Source organism: Aotus nancymaae, unplaced genomic scaffold, assembly GCF_030222135.1.
Source record: "Aotus nancymaae isolate 86718 unplaced genomic scaffold, 86718_ANA_hifiasm-v0.15.2.pri h1tg000016l, whole genome shotgun sequence".
Lineage (NCBI taxonomy): Eukaryota > Metazoa > Chordata > Mammalia > Primates > Aotidae > Aotus > Aotus nancymaae.
In genome coordinates, this window is record NW_026988428.1 from 79,715,711 (window position 1) to 79,733,758 (window position 18,048).

An 18,048-nucleotide genomic window follows, 5' to 3' on the forward strand; every position below is an offset into this window, starting at 1 on the left:
GTCAAAACCTTTTAAGATTTATAGCTTGTTAAGCCTATTAGAATAAATAAAAATGGGGTTACTGGCTTAAGAAACACATCACAAAAGGTTATGTACTGAAGTCCTCTATAATTGAAGATGATAAAATAAACTGAGGTGAGTTTAGTCACTTTTAGTTCTAACCAAACAAACCCACCCCCATGATGTCATCTTCAGTGATCTGGTAGATAAAGAACAGGAAACACACACAATGAAATGTAACTTCTGTAAACAGAGAAGCAGCAAAAAGTATCTGTGACTAGAAGACTGTATAGTCTCCACAGATTATTTCAAAAGAAGAGCTTAAGAATAAGAACAGGTTAAGTGAGAGAAGAGAATCTTCTATATGCCTGACCTTGACTATTTCAATAGACTTGTTTCTCAAGTAGAGGATAAGATGTTAGGTTACCATTGCATATTACTTAAGAACTTCAAATTCCCTTTGCTTTCTGTTTATGCTCACCAAACAATTAAATATGTCCCCTGCACATGACTCATAAAAATAGCTAACATTTATAGAGCTTTTGCTGTGTCTGGACTATGTTCTGGGCACTGAGTCATCCTGAGTGATTTCAAAAGTTTTACAGAACGAAAGGATCCAAAATTTATCTAAGGTATGTCCTTCAGTGAAAAAAAAAATAAGCAAAGTAAAACAGAAAAGCTTTGGTGGCTTTTTCAAAGTCATCAGGAGCAGTTCAGTGGCAGAGTTCTCTGATCTTAGATTGAAACGTTTTACCGCACCTGCACTTTTGTCTTGTTCCCTGAAGGTGTCGAGGGAAGACAGGCAGAGGAGAGTAGGATCAGAATGGATTTCCACCCTTCTCTCCCATTTCAATCTGATAAATTTTATTTTATGGCCTATTGATTATGTTCTGAGAATAATGTCCTAAACTGTTTCACTTTAAAATATGATTAAAAAGCATTATTGTTATACCACTTACTATTTGATAAAGTATTGTATTGAAGCCGTAATTTACAATACTAATCCTTAATCAATTTTGTTATTGATTCAGAAATTAAAATGATCTTTTGGAATTCATTAACTAAGATTCATTTAACTAACTTAAAAATATGTTTATTTTTAAGAACATATTTGACATTGACATAGGGGATAAGGACTGCCTGACTTTAAGGATAGGTCATTTGGTAGTGCTGGAAATTTCACCATCTCTTTATATCAGGTGTGTCTTCTGAGGAGACATAAATATAAAAGGATGGGAAGAAGATGGGACACATGTCTGGCTAGAGATTTGGGAAGATGGATGTTATAAGTCACAAATTCACCTTCTTTCCAATTTGTCAAAATCTGACACTACTCAGGAGCATATAGCTAGTTCGAATCTTAGCAGAGTGTTGTTTTAAAAAGTTTCAAACGATTCACATGAAATGGTTAAGTTTTACTTACTGATGCTTGCCGACAGAAATGATCCATCTCTCTTAGAGGGAAATAGGCAGGTGCTGAAATACTCCAGAAAAGGAGCTAAAATTAGTAATGGTAGGATGCTGATGGCATTCATTACTGCAATTGGCAGAAGAAATCCATCCAAATTCAGGTTGGAATTCATGGTTTGCAGATAATATCCTGAAGGAATCTATTCGAGAGAGAAATAGCCATGTATTAAGACAGTGTTTTAACTTTGAAGAAAGCATCAACCACCAGATGCTTGCATGTACTCTGTGATGGATGAGCTGGATGTTCCCTAGTTTTTCAAGGTCCCAGTTATGAGCTGATAAAGGGTCTTCATCTTTGGTGGTAGGAGCTCTATCTCGTCTATTGACAGTAGTACTGACTCTTCACGGAAGACTCTGTCGTCATGTCATTTAGTCTCTCTTAATTTTTCTATGAAAAGTAATGATGGCCCCAGTTTTGTGCTTAAGATGTCACGTAAAAAAACCAAATAACTTAAATTCTGCCGATAAGCAAAATAACTTTTCTTCATGAATATTAATACAAAACCAGTAGAAAATATTAAGGATGTCTGTTTTTACCCTGATGGAAAAAAAAACTGGGGCTAAAACAGATTCTTTAAAAAGCATCTAGTTTTGTGGCAATATAGAAATGACTTTTCCTAATAAGAGACGCCCAACGCAGACACATGTTAATTGCTGTAGGCTCTTTGTGGGGGCTTTCTAGAGAGGCTTTGTTTCTAATGTGAACTAAGTAACATGGGGAGAAAAAAAAAACCTTCCTGTGTCTTTGCCCTCCCTTCAAACTAATTATGTGATACTAGAATTCCATAAAGTAAACGACATGAAAAAGATTTGCATAATAAAGATGCAAAATAATAATTAAAAAAAACCTGTGCTCCACCCCAAACCCTCAATGTATTGCTAGAATTTCTTCATTTTAAAAAATAACCCCAAGGCTAACTAAAACTCTAACACTAATTTGGAGTTTCTTAGTGTATTCCAAGCCTCTTGGCAACCTGGTGTGATACTAGAACCAAGGGATGATGTCACACGAAAGGGGTGTCCCTTTACTTATCTAGTTCATGAGCTTTGTTACAGCTTCATCATGATTGTTAGTAGCTCAGAGTATTTCTTTAATTCCCAATGGTACACAAAGCTATTGAGTGGCATGGAGAGAAAGTCAACCAAGTCTTCTTGAAGAATGAATCCTCCAAACTCTTATAGTACAAGAACTGCATTAGGAACCCTGCTTTACCACCATCCTGGGAGAGCAGCCTCATTCAAATATCCTGATGATAACTTCTCATTTGAAACCTTTGCTAACTCCTTCTCTTTACTCAATTGTACAATTCAAGAGGGTATAAGGAGAATCAATGTTATGGTGTCAGTACAGCTGTTACCAAGTCCAGCAATTATAAAATGAGCCTATTGCCATGTTAACTGCCCAAACACACAGGATAAGACCACATTTTCACTGAAATTCTTTCTATAGAAAACCTGTTCTTGTGATCAATCATCTTCTGAGCTTTAATTTGACCCTTAGCATAGTAAACAAGGATTGTTTTGGCTGGGTACAGATGGCAAGAGTTAAACGAACATTAGTTAGTTCTGCCCTACTTCAATAAAATTATTAAATGTGGATCCCCCATCAGAGGAAAATGAATGATGTGTTTTAACAAAAAGTGCTGGCAGCGGAACAACTCTAAGACTGAAAGGCTCCCAGCACAACTTGGAAGTTTCTGTTACTGATTTCAAATGAGAATTATTGTTAATAGGAATAAAGTTATTATCGGCATGAATCACAGACACAGAAATCTGTTAACTTAATAATGTGGCAAATGTACTATTAATCTTTAGTGAAGCAATATTAATATATTGCCTAATCTTAGAAAAGGCTCCAGTGTCTTGAAAGCCTGAAATCATTTCTGCCTCTGCCTCAAGTTCTGAAATCATCCCCCTGTAAAATTTTAAATACTTTTATTTCATCCAAGCCTATGAGTATTCAGAAATAATTGCTGTCAATAGAGATTCATTTTCACCTTTCAATGGCCAGTAATGTCAAATGGCAACCTCATCAGCCATAATATCAACATATTTTAGAGGTATGCCTTGCAACTGAAGGTCAATAATGGCTACTAAATTTAAAATATGTATGAAATTCTATGATGTTTTATTCTTGCTACTTTGATTGCCTTTGTACTGGTGACTATTTCATCTGGGGGCAAAAATCTAACCCCAGCCTATCCTATTGGAAATTCCTCTGCCTGCCTGGCAAAGTATGATCTAAGCATTTTCTTTGAAGTTTCTAACATAGCATTACTGTATATAATTTTGGAATCTATGTAGTTTGTATCTGGGATTTTTAACCCAGTGTAAGAGTGGTATCAAGGGTAATAAAGCATGGCCCTTGACACCAATCCTGAGTTGGGATATTGCTCTGCCACACACTAGCAAGGTGACTGGGAATAAGTTGCAAGTTAGTTTCTGAGCCTCAGATTTAGGAGAATAATAGCAACATAGCAAAGTATGTAATAGGAGATTAAATTACATACTGTGAAGTTTTCTTTTAGAAGCTATGACACATAACAGGTGATCAGTAAGTATTAGTTTCTGTGCTTTGCAATAAATTGGGCATCTAGATTTGGTGAGATGCTTAAAAATTAGTTTATCAAAATGTATTATAATTTATGTTAAATTAAAAAAAAAGTGACCGTGTGCAAAGAGGCTCGAGCTTAATGGAAAGAAATATCAGGATTCATTGCATTATGAAGGTGAGCTGGTAATCTGTGCTACTTACACATAAGGGTTTGAGGTTAGCTATGGACCATGTAGTAATTTTGTACTCTTTATCAGTTTCTCCATTCTAAGATGTTTCATTACATTCATGCTTACATATATGGGCAATATTTCTGCTGTATTCTGTTCTTGTGCCTACTGCTAATGGAGAGTCAAAAGGGAGTTTGAATGTCCTAAATCAGACTAGCTGTCATGCATTATTTAGTCTAGAGGTCAACAAACTTTTCTGTAAAGGGCCAGATAGTAAATATGTCCACATATGGGGTCTGTGGCAATTACTCAACTCTGCTATTTTTGTGCATAAGCAGACATAGATATGACAAACCAAAAAGCATGGCTGCGTTCTGATAAAACTTTATTTATGAACACTACAATTTAAATTTTATATAATTTTCATGTGCCAGAAAATACTATTCTTTTTTGATTTTTTTTTTCAAACACATAAACATGTAAAAATCTTCTTACCTTACAGGATGTACAAAAATAAGTAGTGGACTGGATTTGGCCTGCAGATGGTGGATTGCTAACCCCTGATTTAGAGGGGCAGGCACTGTACTGAGAGACAGAGGATAGAGTCCGCTTTACCTTGCACTACTATTAACTGTGACCTACGGCATTTCACCTCTACCAAAAGAAACTCACTTAGTTTTTCTGAGCCTAAGTTTCCCCTTTAACAAATAAAGTAGTTGGTGAAGTTAATCTCTAACTTTTGTTGCAGCTCTATTATTCTGTGATTTCTAAATGTAACTCCTTACTTAGCCTTCTAAATTCCAAGTTGGGGGTTAGCAATCAACAAAGTCCCAGATTTGTTCAAAGGCTTTTGTAATCATTTTTCTCTATAAATAAATTAGCCTTTAACCACATTTTAAAAAATTTAAAATCACATACATCTAAAAAAGATACTTTAGATTCAGTGTTTTCCCTTGATTTCCTCACAGCACAGGAACTAATTCCCCAAGGACTAATAGAGTAGGTGGGGAGAGAATCACTTGCTCATTAGTCCTTACATTTAACAGTACAGTGGAGGCGGTACTCAAATCAGTCAGTTTAGTTACTTGTTAGTACCACTTTCTAAAGGTTTAATGAGAGAGGAAGGCAAAACCTTTGGCTAAAGGGAAGTTTGGTAATTGCCTACAGATCTGATGTGTTCCTGCACTGCTCTTACGCCTTACTATGCACTCTGAAGTGCTGTCTGCACCTACTGACAGACATTTATAGCTCCACAAAAGAAACACATCCCAGGGTCTCCTCACGTATGCCTCTGCCTGACCCCTCTTAGCTCTGGAAATCAGAGCCTGTAATGATGAGAAGTTTCCATGGGATAACTCCCTGCCGACGTGCATGGAAAGTGCTTGTTGGGGAGAAAATTGGCTTTGACTTGTACGGTTGACATGCAATCACTTTCCTGTTGTTGGGGTGGTACTCATCGCGGGTCCTCACCTGCATAATGCACATTCTGTATAGGAGCTGAAAAATGAAGAGAGGGAGAAGGTTGAGGAAAAATTTTGTGTCTTCTACATGGAGCTTACTGTAGCAGCCACCATTTTTTTCTTCAGCCTGGTCTAACTGGCTTGTCACATCTCTGTCAAGATGGCAGTATTGCAGATGGCATGCTTTCAGTGCACTAACCAACACCCCAGAGCTTGTCAGGAGAGAGCCACCTGCAAGTAATTGGAGATATTATGTATTAGTATAGGAATTGTTCTCCAGTTTTTCAAGATGGTAATCAGAAAGATAACGATTGAAGGATGCAGGGAAGTGAAGTGAGAAAGTTTTAGCATACAAGGGGTTGAATTCAAATCCCACACTTCTGACAGGGATTCTGGCACCCTGACAACCAGCCCAGGGTGGCACCTAGCAGCACCTAGCAGTTGATGTAAAAAGTGAAAAAGGTAAGATCAGTGAAACATATTAAAAGGGTAAGAAAGGTGACAAAATCATACGCCAAAGTGAAGGACTTCAGAATCTCTCAAAAGTCTCTAACTTTAATGCATTAATGACTACAATAAACTGAACTTTCTTTAACATCCTTAACACAAAGAACTAGTACTATTTTTTCATATAAATTATTATATAAATAATCCCCATTTTACTTGGCAGGTAGAGGGTGGTTTCTTATTTTGACATGGAGATGAAGGAAAATGTAATCTCTGCTTTGACTTTATCCTTGGATTTCAGCAATAAGGTTAAACTTTGAACTCTCTAAATGACTTTATACATGCTGATAGTGTCATTAAGAGTTCAGATTAGATTAGTTGGTTTTTGACTTTTCCAGTAGTTTCTGGTAAGTTTAGATGGCTGTTGCTGCAGCATCAGAAGCACTTTATTGCTTCAGTCACTTACGCTAGTGATTTGCAACCTCATTGTTGCTTCTTTTATGATCTTTCAGTTTCTCCCTTTTCTTTGACTCCATTAGGATTTCCTGATACACTGACAGATAAGAGACCTCCATTTAGATAGCAGTTCAGCTGTCCCATCACGATGGTTACAATTTTTCAGAGCACTCCCTTTGACCAGACAAATTGCCCCAAAAAATTATGTAGACACCAAACTACTGTTGCCAGATAAATGGGATAATAAATGTGAAAATGTTTGAGTTTCTCCAAAGAAGGCTGCTATAGGCACTCAAAGTATAGTTTGAAAGTCATTTCGATTGTGTTCAAGTTTCCTATAATAAAATTCCAGATCAAATGCATGCTAATAAAATTCATTTATGTGCCATGGAGTCTTGGTTTTTATATTTAAATAAAGAATATGTATGAATATCTCTTTATGGCTATAAAGTGGTTATATTGATTTGGTCTGGTCTTCTCTTCAAGAGTTGTAATAGACCCATTATGTCAGCCTTTGATTAATTGAGGAAGCTGGGGGCCTGGTAATTGAATATGGAGCCTTTCACCTCTAAGTCACTGAATCAAGTCCAGCCCAAATTGGTAGTGACCAAGAATGATTACAGCTGTGGCTCTTTGGTGGCCTTTGTGAAGTGTGTTTAGGTCATCTGGGAGTGTGTCAGGATACTTGCTGACAGGAGACAGGCTTATAGCTATAGTCACTTTTGCCTCTTCTTAGTCACTATTGCCTGAAGTAGATGAAAGCCCAGGGACTGGTAAGGCCAAGAAGACAGAAACACCTGTGAGAGGCTAAGATTTGTTTCTTTTAGGAAAGAAGTAATAGGGACTGCTCTTTATTATTAGAGAATGAACTGCTCTATTATGAGACTTTCCTAGCTATTTCAATTAGTTTACTTAAGGTTTAAGTAAGATGAGAACTGAGAATGTGCTGATGAACTGAATTTGAACAGGCCCTGGGCTGGGTGACTTAACTTTAACTTCCTGACATTTCCTTACAATCTCGTCTCTGTTACTCATCAACGTGTTCTCTGCTAAAGTCTTGCAGAGCCTTGGTGTGTAGATAGTAGGGTTATTTGAACACTGATCCAAATTACTTTATGCTTTCAGATAGGTTTTATTATTAAATTATAAGTACTTGCAGGATGAAAGATTATTTCCAAAGATATTTTCCCCAGTTTCCACCTAACTTTCAAAATTCGGGAGGTTGTATGAAATACAATGTATTTTGAACTCACTGTCCCTTTTTTGTATAAACAATCGCTATTCTTGGCAAGATGAATTTGAATCTGCTTCTAATACATGACAAATTGATCCATGCACTCTTATTAAACAATTAAATATTGCCATCATTTTATTTCTAAAGAGAAGTAGTTCCGATTAGTGCTTCTCAAACTGTGTTAAAAATCAGTTTTTTAAAAAATTTCTCTACTATCCTGGTCAATTCATGTGTGAAATCCAATAAAAATGAAATATCTAAAAATAAAGACATACAAAATATAAACCCTGATATTTTTATTATTAGTTTCAATAGACATAAGATGTAACTTTCTATATGTTTTCTATAGTGTCTGCCTTTATTTTGTTGTATACTGGCAATAAACAGTTCAGAGACCAGCACCACTCCATGAACCAGGCTTTGTGTAGCACTGGCTTCAGCTGAATATGTAATTTGAAAGATGAACTTGTTTAAACAAATAAAACTGTATCAGAGACAATTATATGAAGCAACAAAAACAAAATGATCAAGAAACGAGAAATGATAACATATGAATGAGGTCTAAAACTCTAGCTAACACAGCAAGCACATATAATTGATGCCAAAGAAATGTCATTACAATCATTGATTCATTCAACGTATTTACTGAGAATCTACTGGGAGCCAGGAAACTGTTTTGGGCCCTAGAAATATAGCAGTGAACGGTACCTACAAACCCCTGATTCTTATTTGTGGTAGTGGGGACACCAAAAGCAGGAAAACATTAGGCCAGGTATATGATGAAAACACAGTGGACTTACATGATAGAGACTCAATGTAGGGTAGAGTATAGAGAAGACCTCCTAGACAGTTGACATTTGAATTGAGGATTAAATGACAAGAAATAGGCAAAGAGACCTAGGAAACATATGCCAGGCTTATTATGAAGTAGAAATTAACCAGGACAGGTTCAGAAATCATAAAGGCCAATAAGGCAGTAACTCAGTTAGAGGGAAGATTGGGAGGAGATGAGGTCTACGAGGTTGTCAGGGGTCAGATCATATAGGTCAAAGTAAGGAACTTGAAGTTTATCTACAATATTATAGAAAACCATTAAGAAGTTTGAAGTAGACTAGAGAGATCTTATGATGTATATTTTTAAAAAGTTACTCTGGAACCCTGGTAGCTGTGCAGATAATGAATTTTAGGGACCTGGGGAACAGGCAAGAGATAGTGGTGACCTGGACTAGTAGAGTAGTAGCCATGGAGAGAAATGAAAAGAATGGGATGGTTTTTGAACAATCAGTAAAATTTTCTGATGTGGGAAAGGGGTGAAAAAGTGGGAAGATTTGAAGATGTCTACTTTCTTCCCCCTTACACTACTGGGTGTTGGTGACTTTATTGAGGGGGAGAAAAAAGAAAGCCAGTTTGTAGTTGGCTGAATCAGGAGTTGAGTTTTGGTCAAATTAAGCTTGAGGAATTATTAGATAACCAAGTCAACATGTCAAAGAGGAAGCAGAATATATGCTTTACAAGGTAAGGAGAGGGGTCAATACGATATTGAGTATTTGGGGTATTAGATGGCATTGAAAGCCATGGGTCTAGAGATTAGTTAAGAGAAGAGGGCAGGAAGAGAAGATTTAAGGTCACTGGAATGAATCCTAGGGCTGCACATCAGTTAGGAAATGATCACAGGAGAGAAGTTGGTTAAGGAGACTGGGGAAAGGTAGTTGATGTGTAGATGAGTTGTAAGAGGGAAGGAAAGTGGTGAAGTAATAAACCTAAGTTGATCAACTGGACTGAGAGAGAGTCAGTAAGTCAGCAAGAGAGTCCAAGAAAAGGAAGTATACAATAATCTATCTACCCAAAGGGAGTGGCAGTTGTCCCACGAAACTGTAGTTACCACTGAATATTAGGAGGGATACCCTGTTGAAAACATTTACATCTAAACATACTACCTCCTTGGAGTAATCCATTAGCCTTAATAGAAAACTCATGACTTCTATGCAAATAATTTTGGATGTCATGTAGGCTCAGTCTTTAAAAAAGTCCATTATCATTATAGTTTTCAAATTGATTTTCTGTACCAGGAGCAGAAATGAGAAATTGAAGAAAATACTGAAATGAAAAATTCAACTGAGACTTCAGGCCCTCGTTTAAATGTTCACGGCAAACACACCAGGCGTGCAGATTTTAAAATAAAACAGATGAGCTATTTTAAGTGTTTTATTGCAAAACTTAACGATTGTAGTTATTACTATTTTAAAAAACTTTTAGATAGCAATTTTCCTATTCTTTGTACCTTTAAGTCCTTGGCTCTAATGTTCTACTCTTCTGACCTTGATCTAATCATGAATATCTATGCTACTTAATTATAATAAAAAAAGCCTACATTGCACTCTAGATGGTAGATGCACATTTTTTCTTCTTTGGTCACCTGCCAGTTCTCAAAATTATAGCAGTGGGAAGAAATGCAAATGAAAGCCGTGCTTGACAGCTAAACATAATGGAATGCATGGTCCACATTTGAAAAGTTACCTTAAAATAAAAGGTAGCATATAAAAAATCATTTCTTTAAGGTCACCTATGGCTTTGAATTACAGCTTTGAGGAATTTCCAATTTAGTCATCAGATAGAAAGAAGCCAAAATAGGGATTATATACTTCACTAGAGGAAAGACAGAGTTTTACTTCATCATAGTTGGGTGATCTTATAATTTAGAAATAGTAAACAATACAAGCAAAACAATACACAACCCTCAAATATTCATTTTATAGAGCCTTGTGTAAAGTTCACCACTGGAGAACATTTTCTATGCTAAGTGTTCTTGTAGCTAATAAAGTTTTATCTGGTTAACATCCAAAAACAGGTTACCTTATCACATGTTAAAGTATGTAACATTTGGACTACAATAGGCTGGCAGTAAACAGATTACATAGATCTGTATTAGTTGAAGGAGAGAGAATGGTATGTCTCTATTCAGATGAATATATATTCAAACAGATTAAGAAGCAAATGAATGGATGCTGAACAACTATTTAGAAAATTTGAATCCAAAAATAGTGTATATGAATGTTTGTATATATATGTGTGCATTTGTGTGTGTATATTCACAAAATCCAAAATTATTTGATATTAGACAGTTGAGAAAGTGCCAAAGTGGTTTTCAAGGAAAATCCTATACTTTACATTTTCTTCTTGTTTTGCTATTTGGGACTTTTTGGATATTGACCCCATTCTATAGACTATTAGGAGGACATGCACTGCTAAGTGTGGTCCACAGGCCACAGAGCTCTCAGAAACAAAGCAGAGGCTTCTGTGTATAATATTTTCAGTGCTTCACTGCCTCCATATGTGGTATAATAGAATGAGCTCCAGCCTAAGAAAAATGAGGCCTGGGTTCTGGTTCCACTTGAACTCTTTTCCATGACATCTTGAGCAAGTCATTTAATTATGTTATGTCTCAGCTTCTGTGCTCAGTTTAACAATAACAAACACTGATTGAACACTTAACATAATCAAGTATTTATAAGACACAGGAATTTCTAATTGTGTTTATAAATAGATAATTTCAACATATGCAGTAAATAAAATGGTAAAGATGTGTTCAAAGTGCTACAGGAGCGGAGGCAAAGCCTACAGTCTAGTCTGCAAAAGGTGCCCTTCCCACCTACCTTCTAGGTATGTGATAAAAATAAAGTAACATTGGGGAATGTGCTTAATTTTTAAAAATGTAACTCACTGCATTGCTATTGGTAGTAGTTGTATAGAGAAATAGCAGGAAAAGAAAAATATGTTACAAATTGAGGTCTGAGTTAAACAAGATGAACAGACGGACTTAACAATGGAACAGAATAGGAACTCCAGAAGTACAGGCGAAAGTATGGAATAAAGCTGGCATCTAAAACCAGTGTGAAAAACGTGGACTTTTTAATAAGTAAGGTTAGGTCAAGTTGATATGGAAAAAAGATACAATTGGGTTTATTCTTAAAAGCTATTCTAATATAATTTATAAAGGGGTCAGAGAAGTAGAGAAAAGAGGCAATAAAGTCAATACTAAAAGAAAATGTGGATGAATTCATTCTTTTATAACCTGAAAATGAGTAAAATTTTTTTACCATGACTCAAAATTTAGAAGCAATAGGGACAATATTGATGAATTTTATTACAAACATAACCCCAATGAAAGACAAAACAAACACATGGAAAAACTTGTGAATGGAAAATAACACAAGAAAGAAGTTAAAAAGATGTATGATAAATAGAGAATAACATTTGCAACTTTTATCATAGACAAAGTGTTAATACTCCCAAAATATAAAAATGCTCTGAAAATTGACAAAAATGGAAAAACGAAACAACCTACTCTTAACAAATGGGTCAAAGAAACAGTCACGAGAGAATTTAGAAAATATCTGGACACAAACTAAAACAAAAACACGCTATATCAAAATGTATGAGATGCTCAAAGAACTAAAAAGAATACAAATCAGAATCTGAGATGCTCATAAGTTTTGGCATAGTGTGTTTTGTTTTTATTTGTTTTAATTTCCCTAAGAAAGTTTATAATCGCAAATGTTTTTTAAAAACATTAAAAAAAAAGAATGATCTCAAATCAATAACTTAACCTTGCACCTCAAGAAACTAGAGAAAGAACCCGGAACAAGTAAACTTAATAAACATTTATAGACCTCTCCACTTCAAATACACAAAACATACATTACCACCTCACACCTATTCCAAAAGTGACTATATAATTGGAAGTAAATCACTCCTCAGTAATCGCATAGTATTTCATAGGTTTAAATGAAATATTGGTTGGCTGTTTGTTTGTTATCTTCTTCCCTTATTCCTTCCTGACTACATCATTAAGTATAATTATCAGTATACAAGAGGTTTTCAATACCCATTACTAAATTGCATTCTAGCCTGGGCAAGAAAGCAATACTCCCATTCTCTCTCTCTCTTTCTTTTCCTTTTTCCTCCTCCCCATTCTCTCTCTCTCTTTCTCTTCCTTTTTCCTCCTCCGCATTCTCTCTCTTTTTCTCTTTTAAAAAAAAAAAAAAAAGAAACTAGAGAAAGAAGAACAAACAACACAGTCAGGAGAAGGAAGGAAATAATGAAGATTAGAGCAGAGATAAAATAGAGAATTAAAAACAATAGGAAAAAAACTCAATGAAAGCATGTCGGTTTTTGGACCTTATCAAAGTATTCACATGATAAAAAATACTTCAAATTTTTTGAGAGCTCTTTTTACTGCTTTCCATAATAGCTCTACCATTTTACATTTCCACCAACCATGCACAAGGGTTACTCACAATTTCTCCACATCCTCGTCAATGCAGTATTTTTCTGATCTTTTAATATTGTCCATCTTGAGTGATGGCTGTGAAGTGATTTTTTATTATTATTATTTTACAGCAGGATCTCCCTATCATTAGAATCCTATTGCAAAGAAGTAATCTTAATTTTTATTTAAAAATATTCTTGCAGATCATTCCTATCAAGGGTAATAACTGACCCAATCTTCAAATTCTGAGTTGAAAGAGAAGTTACAAAGAATCAAAGAGAAAGGAGATCTGTCAAGAAAACAATATAAATCCAGGAATGAATGTAAAGTATAATTTACTTACGTTTTTCTGACTGATAAATCAGGTTATAGTACATCATATGAAGAATTGTCAGAGCCATAAGTGTAGACATAAAAGGAATCAGTAAAACAAGGGCCCAGGCCAGTGATTGCTGGATGTAAGATATTCCCAGAAACACAATAGTTGCATTCAGGTTCATGAGCCAATAAAACCTGGGGTATACAAACAGACAAAAATAAAAATGCCATTGAGTTGCTTTAGATAACAATTGCTAATTTTAATGCTTCTATTCAAATATAAACTATGAAATGATGGCATGTTAACTGAACCCAGCTTTGCAAATATTATCAGACTTTTTACCAAGTGTATACACATCAGCCCTGAATTGCCAGTTTCGTTATCTTTGTTTTATCCTTGTTTAGAATAGATTTAGAAAGAATCTCTTCCATCTAAATCAAGATTGACGAAGTTTTTCTATAAAGGGCTGGATAGACAGTAAATATTTTAGGCTTTGCAGGCCATACAGTCTCTGCAGCACTGTGGTGCTAAAGAAGCTATAGACAACATTTAATCATTCATTCAAATACCCCTAATGAAACTGGAAAGGTTAAAAAATTAATTCTTCCTGTATATTCCAGTTTTCAAAATACAGGAAAACACGGAATACTCAGGAATATCTGGGTTATACCTAAAATAGGCATGTAACTGAAGAAATGAGTGACATTTGAATAAAACTTTCAATTTTTCTTCCAATTATTAGTATCACAGAGAAGCAGGCACACAGAGAGGTGCCAACCAGCAATCTGGTTGGCAAGTTCTGAGAAAATCATCTCTACCTCTCAACCTTTCACTGGGTCTAAATCTTGCCATTAGAATCCCATTGCAAAGAAGAGATTTTAACTTTTACTTAGAAAATTGAGGTAAAATTAAATACAATAAAATTTACTCATTTAAGTGTATAACTTGTATACATATTAGTTTTTCACGTGTTTCAGTTGTGCTAACATCAACAGATAAGTTTTAGTACACTTACACTGTCACTAAAATGTCAAGGGCTTATGTGATTAGATGAGACTCACCCAGTATAATCTGGGCTCTGATCAACTCACATGAACGAATGAGAAACCTCAATTATCTCTGCAAAATCCCTTCACCTTTGCCATATAACATAATTAGGGGAGTGATATCCCATCATCTTTCCCATATGCTATTGGTTAGAATCAGGTTACTGGTTGTGCGCACACTCAGGGGGATGGGTCTAAGCAAGAATGTGATCCACTGGGGTCATCCTGGGGCATGTCCACATCTTCTTTTTCTTTTTTCTTTTCTTTTTTTTTTTTGTGACAGAGTCTTACTCTGTCACCCTGGCTGGAGTGCAGTGGTGCAGTCAAGGCTCAGTGCAGCTTTGACCTCCCAGGCTGAAGCAATCTTACTGCCTTAGCTTCTCTCAAATAGCTGGGACCAAAAGCATGTACTACTATACCTGGTAGTTTTTATTTCTATTTTTTATGTTTAGTAGAGATGAGGTTTCACTGTGTTGTCCAGGCTGCACATCTTCTAATTGCCCTTCCCTTCCCTTCTTTTCTCCCTCCCTCCCTCCCTCATTCCCTCATTCTCTCCCTCCCTCCCTTCTTTCCTTCCCTCCTTCCCTCCCTCCTTCCTTCCTTCTTTCCTTCCTTCCTTCCTTGCCTCCCTCCCTCCTTCCTTCCTTCTTTCCTTCCTTCCTTGCCTCCCTCCCTCCCTCCTTTCCTCCCTCATTCCTTCCCTTATTTCCCTCTATTTCTTCTAAGTAAAAGGAGAAGTAAAACCAACAGGAGAAACTGACTATGGAAAGGGAACATTGAGCATTTGAGAAGAAAGAAAATATTTAGAAATAGTAATCTAAAGAAGGAGAGAAATTGACTGGACATCATATACTTGCTAGGCAATGATAAGGAACCAATTTGGTGGTCATGAACTTAATGTGAACATAATATAACTTTGCATTTTTCTCCAGATTTGTTGCTGTGTGAGTACAATAATGGAATATGTGGAGAGTTGAATTTTAACTAAGATTTCCTCCATAACACAGGAGAGTACAAGAAAGTAAGCAGGGGAGAAAGAGTAATTGAGGACATGGAATATTATTGTTAATTAGTTGGAGACTAGCCCTGCTGCATACTTGCTGGTTGGGAGTAGAGGTTCAGCTCTCTGCTGTACCCAGCTGACACCACCCAGGAGGGTGAATTAGAGCACTGCCAGTTTCTGCTCGGCAGGAGACGAAAGACAAGCTCCTCCCTTGGCCTCAGCAACACCACTCCACTCGGGAATCAGAGTGTTCCTGTCTGATTCTCCGAGTGTTTATGTAAAATACTAGACTGTTGCTCATGTCTGCTGAAACTATGGGGCCAGCAATATGCAGGGGAGGCAGTGATTTTAATAGTGTTTGGCTGGAGAAGGACAGATAGTGTAAAAAATATTTTCTCCTATATTCGGCTACCTTTTCCCTAGTACTTTGGGTAAGGGGAGAGGGACTTCTTTGGAGCTACCCATTCCTTGCCACACCTCGCCTCTCACCCATCTGTGCTCGGTTCCAAGTTCTAGGCTTCTCCATAGCCCCACTGATAACAACAACAACAACAACAAAAACCAGGACACTCATTATTGTCCTTCCTCAAGTTCCAAGGACCCTAGGAAGAGACTGTCTTCTTTCTACCTTTTGGAATCTCCCCATGTTCGTTTGTTGTATTAAGTTTGGGTTTTTTTGATGTAAGAGGGGGTACCTGGGAGAAATACAGCTCTTCTCATATTGGCTAATACTGGAAATCCTCTCTCTCTATATATATTAAATGGCTAGTTTCTTTTCCTATTATTGATTTGTCAAAGCTCTTCATATATTCTGGATGCATGTCATCTGTCAGATACATGTTCTACAAATATTTTCTTATAATATGGGGCTTTCCTTTTCATTTTCTCAATGAAGCAGAAGTTTAAAATTTTATTAAATTTCAGTCTATCAATTTTTATCTTTATTGGTTTGTGCTTTTTGTGTCCCATGTAAAGAATACTTTCCAAGCCTAAATCACAAGTATTTTCCCCTGTGATTTTTGAAAAAAAAAAAAAAAAATCACTTTTATGGGTTTTGATCTTATATAAAGTCAATAATTCAATTTGAATCAATTTTCAGTAGGGTGTCTTGAGGTAATTATTTCCTATATGGATATTCAGTTATTACAGTACAATTTATAGAGAAGATGATCTTTTCCTCAATAATTTTTTTGACAACTTTGTTGAAAATCAATTGACCATACAAATGTAGGTCTATTTTCTGATGCTTAGTTTTGTTCCACTAATCTATCCTTATGCCAATACCATACTGTCTTGGTTACTGTTACTTTCTTTTCTCTTGTTTTTTTAAAGAGTTTTATTGAGATATAATTGAGATGCAATAAACTGCATGTATTTGAAGTGTGCAATTTGATAAGTTTTGAATATCTATGCACACACGAAATCATTACCACGTTCAAGATAATGAACATGTCCATTGCTTCTCAAGTTCCATCACGTGCCTTTGTCGTCCTTCCCCCGCCCCTTCTCATTTGCCCTTCCTCATCTTTAGGCAACCACTGATCTTTTTTCTGTCACTATAAATTAGTGTGCAATTCATATATATTTTTAAAAAATTAAATTATCTGTGTCTTTTAATCTGGCTTCTGACTTCTTTCACTTAGCATAATTATTTTGAGATTCATCCTTTTTAATGTATTTATCTGTACCCATTCCTCTTTATTGCCAAGTACTATTCCATTATGTAAATGTACCACTGTTTATGTATTTATCTGTTAATAGACATTTTTCAGCTTATAGCTATTACAAATAATGCTGTTAAGAACATTCATGTACAAGCCTTTGAACAGACATACACATTCATTTCTCTCGGGTAAAACCTAGGAGTGGAATGACTTGGTGATATGGTAGATGTATATTTAACACTTTTAAAATATTTCAGAGAGTTTTTAAGTAGTTGTAACATTTAATATTATCACCACATGTGTATGAGAGTTCTAGTCTCTTCATATCGTTGCCAAATAATGGTATAGTACATGTGTATCAATGTCTCATTGTGGTTTTATTTTGCATTTCCCTAATGACTAATGATGTTGGACATCTTTTCATGTGCTTATTGACCATCTGCACATCTTCTTTAGTGAAGTTTCTGTCCTTATATATTCTGGCTATGAGTCCTTTCTCAATTATGTGATTTGTGAGTATTTTCTCCCAGTCTGTGGTTTGTCTTTTCATTCTATTAAAAGTGTCTTTTGAAAAGAAGATTAATTGTGATGAAGTCCTATTACAATTTTATTTTCATGGATCATTCTTTTAGGATGGTTTCTCAGAAATCATTGCCTAAACTGAGGTCACAAAATTTTTCTCTCTCTCCTTCAGAGAAGAAATCTGAACTTGGAGAACTGAAATTACTCATCCAAATTCACACAGCTGTATTTCTCGTAGAGCCATGAGCAGCAGCCATCATCCTGGTACAGGGCTAATTGGGCTAAATCTTCTGTTAGTACCTCTTTCTGGGTCTTTGCAGTTATCAATTTCATGACACTATCATTTTTTGTTAATCCAGCCTTTCACATTTGAAATTACCTTTCATTCCTCTCATCACATTTGATGTATCAATCGTTAACTGTAATTGTGGTTC

The 18,048-nt window shown here is 35.8% G+C and overlaps 2 protein-coding genes and 1 long non-coding RNA gene across 5 annotated transcripts in view; 2 read left to right on the forward strand and 1 right to left on the reverse strand.

The window, feature by feature from the left end:
* The window catches only part of LOC105713831 (uncharacterized), an 82,157-nt gene extending 76,697 nt beyond the window's left edge, over positions 1-5,460 (forward strand). The window contains exon 5 of the long non-coding RNA XR_010343067.1: positions 4,697-5,460. This is a non-coding gene — a long non-coding RNA (uncharacterized LOC105713831). The remainder of the gene's footprint in view (positions 1-4,696) is intronic.
* Positions 1-18,048, forward strand: part of DERA (deoxyribose-phosphate aldolase) — a 464,384-nt gene that overhangs the window by 342,719 nt on the left and 103,617 nt on the right. Inside the window, exon 1 of one of the 3 annotated variants that reach the window (XM_064377713.1) lies at positions 13,369-13,383. The exons of the other annotated variants lie outside the window; for them this stretch is intronic. Coding sequence (XP_064233783.1) covers positions 13,378-13,383 — 6 coding nt within the window. The 5' untranslated portion in view covers positions 13,369-13,377. Of the gene's footprint in view, positions 1-13,368; positions 13,384-18,048 lie in introns of those variants that run through there. 3 annotated transcript variants of the gene reach the window in all.
* Positions 1-18,048, reverse strand: part of SLC15A5 (solute carrier family 15 member 5) — an 89,590-nt gene that overhangs the window by 58,132 nt on the left and 13,410 nt on the right. Inside the window, exons 3-5 of the mRNA XM_012447612.2 lie at positions 13,404-13,573; positions 5,665-5,885; positions 1,424-1,610 (exon numbers count right to left, since the gene is read on the reverse strand). Coding sequence (XP_012303035.2) covers positions 1,424-1,610; positions 5,665-5,885; positions 13,404-13,573 — 578 coding nt within the window. The remainder of the gene's footprint in view (positions 1-1,423; positions 1,611-5,664; positions 5,886-13,403; positions 13,574-18,048) is intronic.